The sequence below is a fragment of the Alligator sinensis genome, unplaced genomic scaffold, assembly GCF_000455745.1.
Source record: "Alligator sinensis unplaced genomic scaffold, ASM45574v1 scaffold535_1, whole genome shotgun sequence".
Lineage (NCBI taxonomy): Eukaryota > Metazoa > Chordata > Crocodylia > Alligatoridae > Alligator > Alligator sinensis.
The window spans coordinates 2,105,297-2,120,601 of NW_005842157.1; the positions used below are offsets into that span (position 1 = coordinate 2,105,297).

The 15,305-nt window shown below is 41.3% G+C and overlaps 1 protein-coding gene across 5 annotated transcripts in view; it reads right to left on the reverse strand.

Annotated features, from left to right (window-relative positions):
- CAMSAP2 (calmodulin regulated spectrin associated protein family member 2) overlaps nucleotides 1-15,305 on the reverse strand; it is a 92,715-nt gene that overhangs the window by 62,880 nt on the left and 14,530 nt on the right. For 2 of the 5 annotated variants that reach the window (XM_025206485.1, XM_025206484.1), the window contains exons 3-4: nucleotides 9,360-9,392; nucleotides 3,132-3,273 (exon numbers count right to left, since the gene is read on the reverse strand). In XM_025206485.1, the coding sequence (XP_025062270.1) occupies nucleotides 3,132-3,273; nucleotides 9,360-9,392 (175 nt within the window). Of the gene's footprint in view, nucleotides 1-3,131; nucleotides 3,274-3,508; nucleotides 4,169-9,359; nucleotides 9,393-15,305 lie in introns of those variants that run through there. The other 3 variants (XM_025206487.1, XM_025206486.1, XM_025206488.1) reach the window with 2 other exon arrangements.

Below are 15,305 nucleotides of genomic sequence, written 5' to 3' on the forward strand. Positions count from 1 at the left end.
GGGGAAAATCCTCTCCTCTCCCACACAGCAGCAGAACAAAGTAGGACTCAGGAGACCCTGTATCAGGCTGGGGGAAGCCCTTGTTCCACACCCAGCTGTGGAGGCAGGCACCTGGCAGGAGTGGACCCTCTATCCCCCACCTCCCAGCTTCATCCTACTCACCCCATATCCAGCCAGCTAGGCAAAGCCTTGGGTGGGATGCTATAGTTGGGGCTTGTTCTGCTTTGAGCAGGGGTTAGACTAGATAAACTCCTGAGGTCCCTTCCAACCCTAAATTTCTCTGATTCTATTATTTCAGTATTTTGCATGGTGCAAGCTAAAAGAATGAGCAAGAGCAGTGTGAAGATGCCCTATGTAGCAAAGAAAATTTCTCCCATGGACCAAGTGAAGCAGTTTCCTGCAGGTACTCTTCATACAGATGGTAGCCCCATGGCAGGTTCCCTCAGCCAGAGGTGTGGGAGAACCCACCCTGAAAAACATCTGAAATTGGTTTCAGAGAGCCCATAGGGAGCTTGCTTTCCTCACTACTGGAGCCTGAATTACAGTGGTCCCTAGTTATACAAGATGGTCATCTGTGGTAACAAGAGACCAAATTCATTAACCGTGGGCGACTGGTGCCTCCTGAGTCTGGGGGGGGAGCACCAAATTGCCAACTGGGGGGTTTCCCCCCATGGCCGATTGCTGACCTGTGGGGAAGAGTCTCTCAAAGGCTGATCGCCAAGCCAGCAGCAAAACCAGAAGTGCACTTCTGCCAGCACTTCCAGTTTCATGGCTGGCACTTCCAGCGGGTGCACAGATAATCTCAAGATTGACAATGCATTGCCAATGTCGATACCCCAGGAGGTACGCTTCCAATCCTGTATGCCAGGCTCCTCAAAGCAAATCTAGACTTTCATTTAAATTAAAACGTAATTAAGAAAATAAGTATTCAATAACACAAATGAACTAACCTAAACATTAGATGTTTCTGCTCTTTCCCCATTTGTTACAACCTTTCAATTTAGTGTTCCTTTTAGCTAGTTGACATTCTCATTTCCAAAATGGCCCATTGCATCTCATGTGGACAATCAAGATCAAAATATAATGTGTCCCAAGAATCATACCAACAGATTATATAAGACCAGGGGAGGAATTAATATTTTTAGTCTTTTTATTTTATTTTTTAATAGTGCTCACAGTAGTAACTGAGTCCCTCTGACTCCGTTATGTGAAAGACCTTTATGCATGCACACAAAACAAAGTTTTTGGTGTATGTGATGTCACACATACCTTGGAGATTCAAATGACAAAACTGAAGTCTAAGTTAGTATTTTAACAGCATGAGCCCTTTTCTTGCTTTACTACATTGAAAAAAATCAAAGGAAAATGCGGGGAAAGCATGCATAGAATCCTGACACCAAACCATACAAGAAAAATCTATCAATCAAATATTCTAAATTTTGGTCTGTTTTCAAATATTACAAGGGCAGCAGGCATTATCCTGGGAGGCAAAGGTTCAAGTATAATTGGGTATAACAGAACCCTGTGTTCAACCTTTCTGTAAACTGGGAACAGAATGCAGCAGTATCAGATTACTCAATCTGACATTTGTTTCCCAAAACACTTTTTTATCCATTTCCTGAGCCCAAGACAACCGACTTTATGCAAGCAAATTCTTTCTTAAGATTGAATGCCTGTGATACTGATGACTTTCTAGAAAATAGTTCTACATGGAGATTTCATGACTTCAGATCGGAAAACTATCCAGCACATCTACTGGCTGGGAAGTGATCCTCCTAGCAGCACAGAAGCAGAAAGGGATCTTGAGAGTCATAGTGGACTCCAAGACGAACATGAGTCATCAGTGTGACAAAGTCATCAGCAAAGCTAACCGCACTTTATCATGCATCAGCAGATGCATGACAAATAGATCCAAGGAGGCGATACTTCCCCTCTATGCGGCATTGGTCACACCACAGTTGGAGTACCGCATTCAGTTTTGGGTGCCACACTTCAAGAAGGATGTTGATAGACTCGAGAGGGTCCAGAGGAGGGCCACTCATATGGTTAGGGGCTTACAGGACAAGAGGAAACACTGAGGGACCTGGACCTCTTCAGCCTTCGTAAGAGAAAGCTGAGAGGTGATCCTGTGGCCACCTACAAATTCATTAGGGGGACACAGCAAGGGATCGGAGATGCTCTGTTCACCAGGGCACTTCTTGGGGTAACAAGGAACAATGGTCACAAACTGACAGAGAGCAGATTTAGGCTAGATATCAGGAAGACCTTCTTCATGGTAAGGGTGGCCAAAATTTGGAATGGACTTCCAAGGGAGGTGGTGCTCTCTCCTACCATGCAGGTCTTTAAGACAAGGCTGGACAGGAGTCAGACTCGATGATTTGGTGAGGTCCCTTCTGGCCCTAGCATCTATGAAAGTGTCAAATCAATGTGCCAATTCCTGGGTCTTTCTGATTCCTGGTGCAGGACTACTCCCAAAGGTCAAGTAGTTCATGGAGAAGCCATGACAAAGGATGAGCAGATGTCAAGCCACCTCAGTATTGTATGAAGCATACAGCTTAAATCTAGATTCTGCCAACATGAACATATAATCTGAATCAGGCAATGAGTAGCAGAAAGCAGCTCATCACCGTGGATAAGCAAATGTAGGAACCACGTGGTGTTGTATAGTATAGATGTACTATACAGTGAATACAAAATGTAGTCTGAATAATGCAACTAACTATCAAGTTGGTTAACAAAGTAATACAGAAGTAAGAATTGAAAAAGTGAGGGCAATTGGGATTTTAGCCCTTTAAATCTACATTTGTGATTTGTTTTGTCTCATAAGAATAGATTTATTTCCTTTCAACTGTCCTCCTTTTCTAGACTGTTCCAATGTTCATGACATTGAGGCATGGGCTCCCAATACTGGGTTAATCCACAGAGGCAGCTCTTTAATCATCTTCATAAATTTCCATTTTCAGGTGATGTGCTAGTAATAATAAAAGTATTACATTTAAAATATAGAAATTTGACACTTAAGAAATTGTTTCTTAACAGCACCATTTACACTTTTTACTGAATAGAAAAAGCTAATTTCAACTTGTACTGACATTAATTTAACAGCAGAGACATCTATCATACATACTCACCCTCCAGTTTGACAATATCAGGGCAGTAGAAATGGATCAGGGCTGCTAAAGCACAACCATCTGTACCATCCTTCAGCAGATTTTCTACCAATGGAATGCAGGGCAGCTGCTTAAGCAGTGTTTGCTCCTTCCTGTAACGAGCCTACCACATAGAAAGAAGTGATTAAAATAGAAACAGGCTCAGAAACATATGTGAAAACGGATTTGTACTGAGTTCTATGTTCTTTTAATGAAAACACTGTACAGCAGTCACCCACCACTGTCAGTGGTTACTTTCTGTAGATTAATATTGATGACAAACAAACAGGTAAAATGTAAATAGATTAAAAGAAAATAAGCCTAAAAAGCTAATATTAAAAACTTATTTCAAAACTAACCTCTTAAAAAGTCTTGCAGGTTATGAATAAGCTAGTTCACCCTGGATGCATCTACATGGCCCCCATGAGGCAGTTGTTAGTGGGCCATCATTTGGTATTTGCTTTAGGAAGTACTAAATGACAGTGCAGTAACAGCAGTTACTGCGCTGTCCCAGTGACGCATGGTTATTTTGAGCAGATGCGTCACTGTAGTCACACACTATAGTGAGGTACCTCATTGCTATGGTGATGTAGTGTTGGCATCACGGTTTGTGCCTGCTGATGCTATGTTGCCATAGCAACAATCTATGTTGCTGTAGCACGTCACTACAGTGACAGTGTCATGTGTAGATGTGTCCACTGAAACCAGACAATCCATGTAACACCTTTAAGGAGAATAACCTATCAATAGTTTTATTCAGTTTAGTAAGTATTGAAATAATTAGTTACATGTGGAACATATTGGACTACATCATTAGCTGGTGTAACTCAACCTAGTAATTTGCAAGTCAATTGACTTTACTGAGTTATACCACATAAAGATATGGCCTAATATGTGCTTCACTTATAACAGACTTACTGGCAAGTTTACAGACAAAAAAAATCTGCATTTAATCATTTTCATTATTTCTCTGTCCATACAACAGTACATTTATGAAATAATCATGGTCAATATTACAAAAATAAAGACTGCTACAAAAGAAATGTCTTGAAAACAATTCAACATGTCTGGAGATCATTAATGCTGAGTTTCAAGATGGTATCAATCTGCATTCAATACATTTGAAAGTTTTTTCTTTGGCTCTAAATTGCTATTAATTGTTCTTCATGTCTCTTCTCACCATGCTCTGGGGAGACAGATGAAGGAGTAAAAATACATTTTCTCATGTGTTCTAATTTCTTGATATGACTTACTGACTTGTAAATGTACAAATGGTGCAGGACATGTATATTCTCTCTTCACCTCTCAAAACTAATTATGAGGCTTGACCTAATTCTGTGTTTGCGCAAGCAGACACACTCGTGTATGCATTACACACATATACATGTGGTATGCGTATGGGTGCATATTGATATTTATATACATTTATTTTTATATATATACCTAGGTGGAGTTGGAAGGCTACTTATTGGAGCTCTAAGAATTTCCTCATGCCACACTTTAATACTGAAGGCTGTATTTTGTGATCATAAGACTTTGGTGAAAATGTGATGGACTTCCTTTTGGAACATCAGTGTCCCTCTCTAAGTGGCCGTAATGTAACTTGAGGGTCCACAGGCAGGTGGCACATGATAGAGGGCTTGGAAGGCAAGCTGTATGATGAAAGGTTGAAAGAAACAGTCGTGTTCAGTTTGCTGAAAGAGTGATTAAGGGACATGAAGGCAATCTTCAAAAACATGAAGGTATTTCTCTGTTGCTGCAGAGAGCAGGACACAAATCAATGGCTTGAAATATCCAATCTAAACCTGTTTTACTGCAATCAAGAAAAACTTCTTCACTGTTAGAACAGTGAGGCAGTGAAACAGGCTAGTAGGCCTGCGCGAAGCAGCAAGTATTCAATTTGGATTCGGATTCGGCCAATTCAGAGGGACAGTAATTCGATTTGGTGATTCGAATCACTGTCCTGATTCAGATTCGGAGATTCGGCACCAATTCAGAGATTCGGAGCTGGGCTCAGCCTCTGCTTCTTGTGTCCGTGGCTCGCTGCTGCTGCTTGGCTCCCCAGTGCTGCACCACCTCTGGAGGAGCCGCTGGGCTCTGATTGTCCCATGATCTGGCCTAGCCAGGGCCCCATTTGGAGCCTGGCGGCTCCTCCAGCAACATGGGCAGGCAGCTTCTGCCAGTGCGCACACCGCAGGGGAGCTGGGGGAGGGTGGGGACATTCCCCCTTCTCGTCTCTCCTGCACTATGCCCTGGAGGAGCTGCTGGGCTCTAATTGCCTCACAACCCGCACCAGTCGGGTCCCCATTCATGGTGAATCAGGGCCTGGCCAAGCTGGGTCGAGGGGCAACGAGAGCCCAGCAGCTCCTCCAGAGGTGGCACAGCACTGGGGAGCGAAGGGGGAGAGGCTCGTAGGCCCCAGAGCTTTGCACAGGGCAGGGGTGGGCAGCAGATGGCCTCAGCCTCTGCTCCCTGCGTCCACGTGTCGCTACCACCACTGCTTTGAAAGTGGGGGGGGTGGCATGTTTGTCCTGCTGCTGTGTAGGCTAGGCAGTGAGGCACTGCACCATGCCACATTCAAAGCAGCGGTGACAGCAAGGCGCAGATGCAGGGAGCAGAGGCTGAGCCCACCTGCGGCCTGCCCTGTGCAAAGACTGTCCCACATGCCCCCACCCCTCTTTGCTCCCTGGTGCTGTGCTGCCTCTGGAGGAATCACTGGGCTCCAAATGCCCCACAACCCAGCCTGGCCAGGGCCCGATGCACCGTGAACGGGGTCCTGGCTGGGCTAGGTTGTAGGGCAATCCCCACAATGCAGGAGGGAGAGGGGCAGGAGTGAATGATTTGCCTTGCCCTTATGCCACTCTCGATCTGCCTCCCCCCTCCTTCCCCAACCCGATTAAAAGAAACTTACCTGCCTATGACTGGGCCTGCTGTGATAAAAAGGTAACGAGCTGTGATTAACACCTACAAACCGCACACTGATGAAAGGAAGAAATCAATACCAGCACCAGGAGCTCCTTGAACTCTACTGTCAGTGCAACAAAGTCTCTGGTCTGAGATAATCAAAGCCAGAGACAAGTTACTGAGACTGAATACCACCCGATCGACCGCTCCCAGAGTGCCTATTCATGCCCATGGTCACCCCATGCCCCCTCTCTTCTCAGTTTCTGTTTGCTGCAAGCCTTCCAAATCTCCCCAAATCAATTTGAAGGCTTCTGATTCAATTCAGAGCTTTTAGTGGGTCTCCCGATTCGATCTGGATTCGGAGATTCGGCTTCCAAATCTCCTCAGAATCAAATCGGCTACCAAAGCTTCGCACGGGCCTACTGCCTAATGAAGTTGTAGAATCACCATCATTGGAGGTTTTTAATAAGAGGCTGCATGAGTATTAGTCATATATGAACTAGGAGTAGCTATCTATGCCTGGAGAGCAACTGTTGGAAGTACGGGAACACCCACTTCTCCCCTAAAATCACTGGGAGATGAGAAAAACTCTGAGCTGCAGAAGAGGTAGATATTGGGGAGGACCATGCTCAGCTGGGCAGATCCTGCTGCAGGCAAGGGGACCAGAGTAGCACCAGGAAAAGCCTAACGACTGGAAACTGCACACACTGGATGGGGCCTGGGCCAGCAGGCAGAGACTGCTCCAGTGGAGGAGGGTGGGGCTCGGTCCCACATGCAGTGCCGCAGATGCAACCACAGGCTGGATCCAAGCAGTTGGTGGGCTGGATCCAGCCTGTGGGCCATATTTTGCATACCCCTGAATTAGAGAGTGTGATATATAAAGTTATGTTTACTGTCTTCAGGTTGAATACCAGAATGGAGAGTGGCTGGTTTCTTCCCATGCTTCTAGGATTTCCTGGTTGCCACATGCCTGTCAGGAAGGATTTTTTTCCATTCTTGTTGCTACAGGTTTCAGGCTGTTTCTTACCCCCCTTCCCTCCTCAGAAAAACATTTGGTGTTGGCTGTAGCCAAATTGGGAGTTTTTTGACCAGGGTGTGCCAATGCTCCTGCTGGGATTAAGTCTGGAGGTTCCTGGCTAGCCTAATCACCACATTTTGGATCACAAAGGAATTTTACTTCATGATCACACTGGTACATACTGTGGGGATTTTTCCTTCTTCAAACAGAGAAAACAGCCCTCTTCCTTGGATCTTTTGAGTGTGTTTTAAGAAAACTTGCAATGAAAGTACACCGATTCCGGCAGGTTAGGGTTATTTAGCTGTTTTTGGGCAACGTGCCTGGTAGTTGGGTTGACTGTGTAGATTTAGCAATAGGTTAGATAAGGAATTTTGTAGAATAGTTTGAATATGGAGGAGTCTGCCTTGAGCAGAGGGTTGGACAGGGTCACCTCCAGTGGCCCCTTCCATCCCTATCTTTTCTATGATTCTATGCTATGTTGAAATTTTGAAGAACTTTTATAAAGGCTTTTGCAAAATGTGGCAATTAACATGACCATAATGATAAAGTACACATTAACAGGCATATAGTATGTTTAATCACATAACTGTTACAGCACTGCGTTTAATAACAGCACTGAATGTGTACAACATTTCTAGGGACTTGTATTCATTACTGTAATTAAAAGTTGTCACATTCAAGTTACTCTACTTGACCTGGCCTAGTGAATGATAGTAACCTGCTAGCTGCACAGAATTATGACATTAACAGACTGATTGTATTAGCAGTTGATTATTTGTAGCAATTCCCCTGCTGAATTAAAAGCTTTAATCTGTAGCCCTTCAGCTTCAACCTGTGCTCCTGACAGAACAGCTAACATGAATTTAAATCACTTAACTTGAGCTTCAATTTTTTGAGTACTTACAACAATAAAGTTAAAAGGTAAAACTCAAGTCATAGTTCAAGATAACAATGTAGTAATGACAAACCCTCATATACTGTGGGAAGATCATCAGTAAATAAATACTTTATTGTTCTTTTACTACTACTCTTGTTTAAAGTACAATATGTAACATGAAAGGAAATGTATTTTATTTTTGTAGTCTGGTGGTGACCACACAGGACTGTCTTTTTCTTTCCTTTCTTGGTCATATGGCCCTCTCAATTTTCAAACAAAACTGAAAAGATACTATTCTATCCAGACTACACATTCTCTGTTTCAATAGATGTAGATCACAATAAAGGAAGTGAAGAGTACAGTGAAATTGCATGCAGCTGAAAGATTCTTCTGGATTTGAGTTGGATCCACTAGAAACAGAATTTGTGAAGCAGCTGCCCAGCTCATTTTTTTATTCTCATAAACACACACACAATCTTCTAACTAACATAAAAAGCCATCTGAGGGACCGGTAGTGTGCTACAGGGTAATCTTTGGACTGAAGGTAGATTATAAGTACCTCTTTGAACTTACTTCAGAAGTAACCTCTTCAGAACAAAATTAGGTGTCTGATATTGCATTTACTTGAATACTTCAAGATTTAGTTCACATATAAAGAACATATTCATGCAAGCAGGAAGGGCTTATTTCCCCCTACTGTTAAAATATGACAGTCAAGCGGACACAATCTAACTGCACACACTTTAGGTGCAAGCTACCATCATATAATAAAGGAAAATGACAATCATCTTCAGAAGAGGCAGAAGAGAAACTGACTGAGGTATTAAGTGCAGACTCTTTTAAACTAAACTATAGAATTTTTCCGAGATAATGTATATGTATGATCATCTTTTGCCACCCTAAATACATATATTTAATAGAAAACTGAGCTAAACTAGAGCAAATGGAGTATGTGGCAACTGCATGTTGTTAATGAAGGTCTGAAAAGTTCTAGTGCAACTTCCTAACAACAATAAAAAAGTGTGTTTTCCCTTCCAGGGATGGCTACAGCACGTACTAAATGGAAGTTTACCCATGAACAAGGAAGACTAACCCACTAGAGTAAAAATGCTTTATATGCTGAGCTAAAGTTTGAGGAGGCAGCCTACTACACCCTAAGATATAAAACATATCCACATCAGGTGCACAGTTTCCCAAATAATTTCTGAGATCTAACAACATACCTTACATTGTTCCCCCCAAATTACCTTGTAAAACTGGATTCTAAACTATATGTTCTCTTTGAACAGCAATCCACTGTAATGAAATCTAATCAGGATAAATGGAATGAATGATTATATCAGCGTGACATGGACAAAGCCATTCTCAAATTAAGCTATTTGATCAAAGTGAAGCAGTTGGGCAAACTTACAGGAACCAGTTTCCAAAACCATTTGGTAGGAGACTTCAGATGAAGCAGTAGAGAAAGAAAAAGAAAAAGCAAAAGCAAAGAAAAAAAGGAAAAAAAAACAAACAGATTTTACAAGTTATTCTTATAAAGCAATTTTTAAAACTTCTCAGTTTTGTACAACTGAATTGTAATCTCATAGTAACATGCTCGGAATTGTTACCATCATACAGTATGACAATATAATTCTTAAAACAGTACCATTAATACTGGAAATTCTAGTTATTTTTAGAGCAGCAGAATAATCTTCCCATAACAAACAAATAACTTTTCAAATCTGCAGGTTCCCCAGCTCCCCATTTCCTCACCTATGTAATTACACCTTATATATGCAATCCATTATGCCAACTGGGGGAATTGTTTGAGACCTGAGGTAATGATATTGAAAGTTTCAAAATGAAAATCACTCAGAACACAGAATGTGAGAGCAAAGAAGCTAAGGCAATGTATAACAACAGGTCTAAACATGCTTGTATAGTGACATTACTAATTCCAGTGAGGTTTATAATAGTTATTTTAAATGAAAAACAGGTCACCTTTCATAAATATTTAACAATATATTGTAAATATATTCATAAGAGTCCTCTGGCCAATAGGTGATGCAAACAGTTGTGTTTTTGCAATGACAAACCACATTAACATCAGATGCATGATATGTAAGGACTTGAAATGAAGAACCTACTAGATATAGTCCTCTTTCAACTGGTTGGAAGGAAAGAAAACCAAACCAAACCAAACCAAACCTGATACCCATAACTAAATCTTAAAAAAGCTACACGATAAACATTTAAAAAATAAAATAAAATAGGCAGGCAAGCTACTTTGTTAACATCAACAGATTAGTTCCTAATCATGTTTATACATTTCTGAACAAAAATAAATGCAACTATTATTATGGGACTATTACAAACACACCATTAAGTGGAATTAAGAACCTTACTGATTGACTTTACAAGCTACAATCTTTAAGGAATGGTTATTTATAGATACAAAGGAAGCAAAAATAAACTTATTTTGGACTAAAAAGAGATATTTTACATCTGAAGTAAATAAGTAGATAAGACTGCAGATCTTACTGAATAATAATTACTATTACAGATATTACTGAATCTTTGGTAGAAATTCTGGGTGAAGGAAAATTCTATAGTAAAATATCAATCTTTACTACTTGCTTTATTTTCATTCATTCATTTTGCTAAAGTGATGTCTAACAAGAAGATAGTTATCCAAAAGTGAAGGATGAACTTCCAAAGCTGAGAGAATCCATTGAAGATTAGGTTCAAACTGAAAGGGCCTGAAAGACTTATAAACAGGATTTATAAGATACTGGTAAATCATTTTTTTTGGTGAAAATTTTCTAAGAAAAAGATGAGGAAAGACTGAAGTCCCTCATACAAGAGACTGATTGCTCCAGTGACTTTTAAGCAAGAAGTCAATTATTAAAAAGTAAAACTGTTCCCCTCTCTTCCAACAAAAAAAAACACATCTAGTCTTTTAAAAAAAAAAGTAGTACCTCTAGTGATGGGTTGAGAAGATGAGAGTAAACTAAACAGATTTATCCAAGTCTGTCTTCAAATTTATTTAAAGGGGTGCAATATTTTTTAGGGATATTATTACAACAATTTAATAGGGCTGGCTTACGCAGTATCGATTTAGCATTAAACAGCCAGAAATGTTAAAGCATGAAAATCTATTTATAGATCTATATCTATATATTAAAAATGCTGTTTAATGCTGAATCAATACAATGTAATTATTATACATGCACGCACATGTACAATACTGAAAAATCACGTAAGTGCCTCGGCAGGGTTTTGAGAGTTTGAATTGAGCTGAAGTGCCACTCAGAACATATGAGAAGGGATAGTTTGCCTAACTTTCTTTGTGCCAACCCCACAGCTTTGAAATTTGTTCCTAGCTAGGTCAAGAACTGCTAGAATCTGATGATCTCCAGGGTATATGACAAAGATCATTTTCCTCCCCATTTCTTCCCCCAAAATATCTGGAATGGGGGAGTAACTAAAAGAGATGAAGAACTGCTAAATGGGAGCAAAGAGAGGGAGAGTCAAATGTGAGCTGCCTGGTTTGTTGGTAGTGGATTATATTTAACTATATACTGTGCTACTTTTTGATCCCACTTTTAAGCAATGTCCATAATGCATTTAATATGTACCCTCTTCTTTGCTTTTATAAATCTAAGAAATATGTAAGCTGTGCATTATTGGTGACATATAAAGCACACGTTCATGCAAGCAAGAGGGAATTATTTTCCCCACTGTTAAAATATTACACAGTGGACACAATAATCTAACTGCAGACACTTCAGGTACTTAGATTTAATTAATCTAACTGAATATGAATTACTGGGTTTTTTTGCCCTCAGCAAATGTGTTTGGTCATTTACTGGGGGCTGGGATGGTGCAGGTGCTAAGGTGCACAGTTGGTATTCCAGAGGAAGCAAGTTTGAGGTCATAGCAGAAGTGCTCATGGCACAGCCCTGACTGATGCCAATGAGTTTGTGAATTCCGCTAAATACTGCCACAGAAGGACATGTAAAAGGAACATGAACAGCACGTGCCCCTGGTGGCTGGGGGGGGGGCACGGCTGCGCCGGTGGCAGCAGGTGCCTGGCAGTGGCGAGCAGGGAGCTCCTGCAGATGCCACCGGCACTGTCGGCGGCAGAGGGTGGGGATGGCGAGTGCCAAGCAGGGGTCGGCGACCACCCACAGGTGCTGCTGGCTGTGGCGTCCGGGGGTGATCGCAGACTGCCCGCAGGCGCCACCGACAGTGTCAGTGGGGCCTTTTTGCAGGGGGTGTACCGCCATGCACAGGGCGTGCATGTGCACCCTCTACGCATTGCCACTGAAAAGAAAGGAAAGGTTATTTACTCACTCAAGATTTATAGCAGAATTTCTAAAACAGCCCAAGTACAGCAGCCTGTCAGGCTTTTGTGGGTTTTACGCTCATTATTGTACCATTCCTGGCCAAAGGAAACTTTGTTAGAGTTGTACAGGGTGGCCAGCCTGTGGTATTGGCAGCCTTTGAATGTGGCATGCAGCAGACTGGGGAGCAGACAGGTAACAGCAGCAGACAGGACAAGCAGCAACAAGCAGTGCAGCAGATGCAACAGGGAGAACAGGGAAGGAAGCTAATCAAGTAGGGGTAGGAGGATCAGAGTGGCTCTCCAGGAGGGGACAGGGCTAATTTGTGGCATGCATGCCAAAAAGATTGGCTCCATCTAAAGTAAGAAATAGAACAGAATTATTCAGCAAACTGTATAACTTTGAGCATCTAGTAAAAGTAATTTTGCTTTTGCTTCGCCAGAAACTAAAATTGAAAAAAAAAATCTTTATCTACCCATTTCAAAATTTCTACAAAGGCCTTTTCTTCCCACGTCTGCTTGGCCAGCTTCCCAGTAAACATAAACAGAGATATTTTCCCCATTTCTTTCACAGTTCAAAGCTCACGACTGAGAGCAACAGGCTACCAAAACCCATCCCTACCCCCAAGAATCACAGATTAGAAACTGAGGTCTCAGGTACATGCCTGGAACAGCAGCCAATACAAGTAAAGAGAACCTTCAGTGACATTTGAAGTTGTAAAATAGAACAAGGTGCTTTTATATTTCCAGCCATGTCAGCAACATGGAAAACCCACAAAACAGCCAAAGAGTTTTAGTCCAAAAAGAATACAGCAAAAGAAGCAGAGGCTCAATCATAAACATCAGCCCCTTTATTTACTTGGTTTCAAGCACTAATGAAAGCAACATGCATCAAGACATGAGGATAGTGATGTGCATTACACACCAATGTAAAACTAGCACTGACTGTGAGCAAAGCCAATGTTTTCAAAATATAAGTACCTAAAAAGTTTGGTAACAGAACATTGAATATATTTATTCAATATATTATATAGACGTAAGCAATTAACTTTAGCATTAATGGATTTTGAGGTCTCTCTAGTGCTGTGGGAAGCAGTACTTAATATGTTTTTGAATAATTTAAAAGTTATATTGACTATCACAGCATCAGAATTCAAGTTTGGGTTTTTGATATAATATGTCTACTGATATTAATGAACTAAAATCCCAGTCACAAAACAAAAAATGACAGAAAAACACATAGTAGACAGCAGCGACAGCTGCAAGTATACACATGCTTCAGCCATAGGAGGCTAGTGGTTCAAGAACATAATTGCAGCTGTTCTGCAGCTGTTGGTAAGATATATTGGGGGAGGGGATCCTAAAGCTATATTGGCATGTCAGTGATCCTAAAGAATTGAGGAAAAGGGTAAAGAGATAGTGCTTGCAAACAGATAAACTGCACTGAAATTTATGTGGAAATACTGAGAGATATTTGATAGTACCCACATCATACTCAACACTTAGCTAACAGAAAGCTATTGAGAGAAATTCTAAACACACTGACTACAATGGAGGCCAAGTTAAAATACTCTATTAAATATATAAAAGCAGCATTTTGTGCAGTGTGCAATGTGTTTCATGTGTAGGAAATCTAGCTTTTAGTTGAGAGTGTGCGGAGTTTCTAAGTGTCAGCCGAAGTGGGACCGAACTATTAATATTAGCAATGAAAAGTAATAGTCTGGGCATACAGCATGCAGTTATGTGAAGCTTACCGTAGTTAGAGGAATCTGTTCTTAGCACAAATGGAAGTAATTTGTGGAAGAGCTAGAGTAAGTGGACTATTAGTCCACTCAACCATGAGAGCTTAGGATGTGGACTCTATTTAAGAAATTTGTGATGCCTTTCAATGAACTGGGTAAAATATAACACCGCTATAGCAATTTGAGTTTAAACATGGGAGTCAAACTTTTACACACTTCTCAAATGGAGCCAGCAATATAATTTTTGATGTGCATTTTGTTTTCAAATAAATGACTGTATTTACTTGGATGCTTTCTCCCCAATTGGTATGGGGGGAAAAGCCCCTCATCTTATAACCGTTTACAAGGAAATCTCACTAATTACACTATCTTAAATGCAGCCACCACTGCGAGCATGACTATAAAACACACCGCCTCCATTAGGCAAATATGCTGATGGGAACTTTTTTGGGGGGTATCCTATGCGGAAGCCCCAGGACTGGAAGCCTTGGAGTTCAGATGCCTCCTAATCGTGCTTGCTCCTAGTCAAAAGGCTGAGGCGCAGTTAGGGGAAAGTGAGAAAACAGTCCCCCATCACCACAAGACTGATGGGAACCTACCACAAAGACAGGCTAGTGGGCTAGGGAACCTTTTTTATTACAAATTTTATTAAACACACACATTGCTTGACACTTACAAAGCTTCACATACTGAGCATCTTTGTTTTATCAAGATTTCATATTGCAAAACAACAATATGTCAAAATCATAAAACTAAATATTACACCCTTAAACAACATACAACAATTTCCCACAAAAAAACCCTTACAGAACTCTATTTTTTCATACAGAACCCCATGAGTACTGTCACAACCCAAAGTTGTGAGTTTTTGTTTTGTGTGCGCTTCGGCACTGCTAAATTATGTTCCCGCTAAATTGCAGCTTCTTTGCACAGTGGAGTTTTCTGCTGCAGAGGAAAACCCCGGTGCAACGGAGAATTTCCTGCCAATTCGTAGCTTTCTTTGCATGGTGCATTTCTTTTGCATCTCAGAAATGCACGGTGCAAAGGAGTTCCCGCCATTTGTATTTTAATTTGAGCCCCATTATTGGCTTGTGTTAAATTATGCACACGTGGCGGCTAGCAATTGGCTTGCTAGCCGTATAAAGAGCTTGGGTGGTTTCCGCCCAAGTTGGAGAGAAAGCAATTGGAGTCCGAGAGGGAGAGCGTGAAGATCTCTAAGCGCTGCGGATCCTTACGAACCCAACGCATTTCTTAAGAAGGCAACAGAGGTCTAAACAACCTCTGGCCT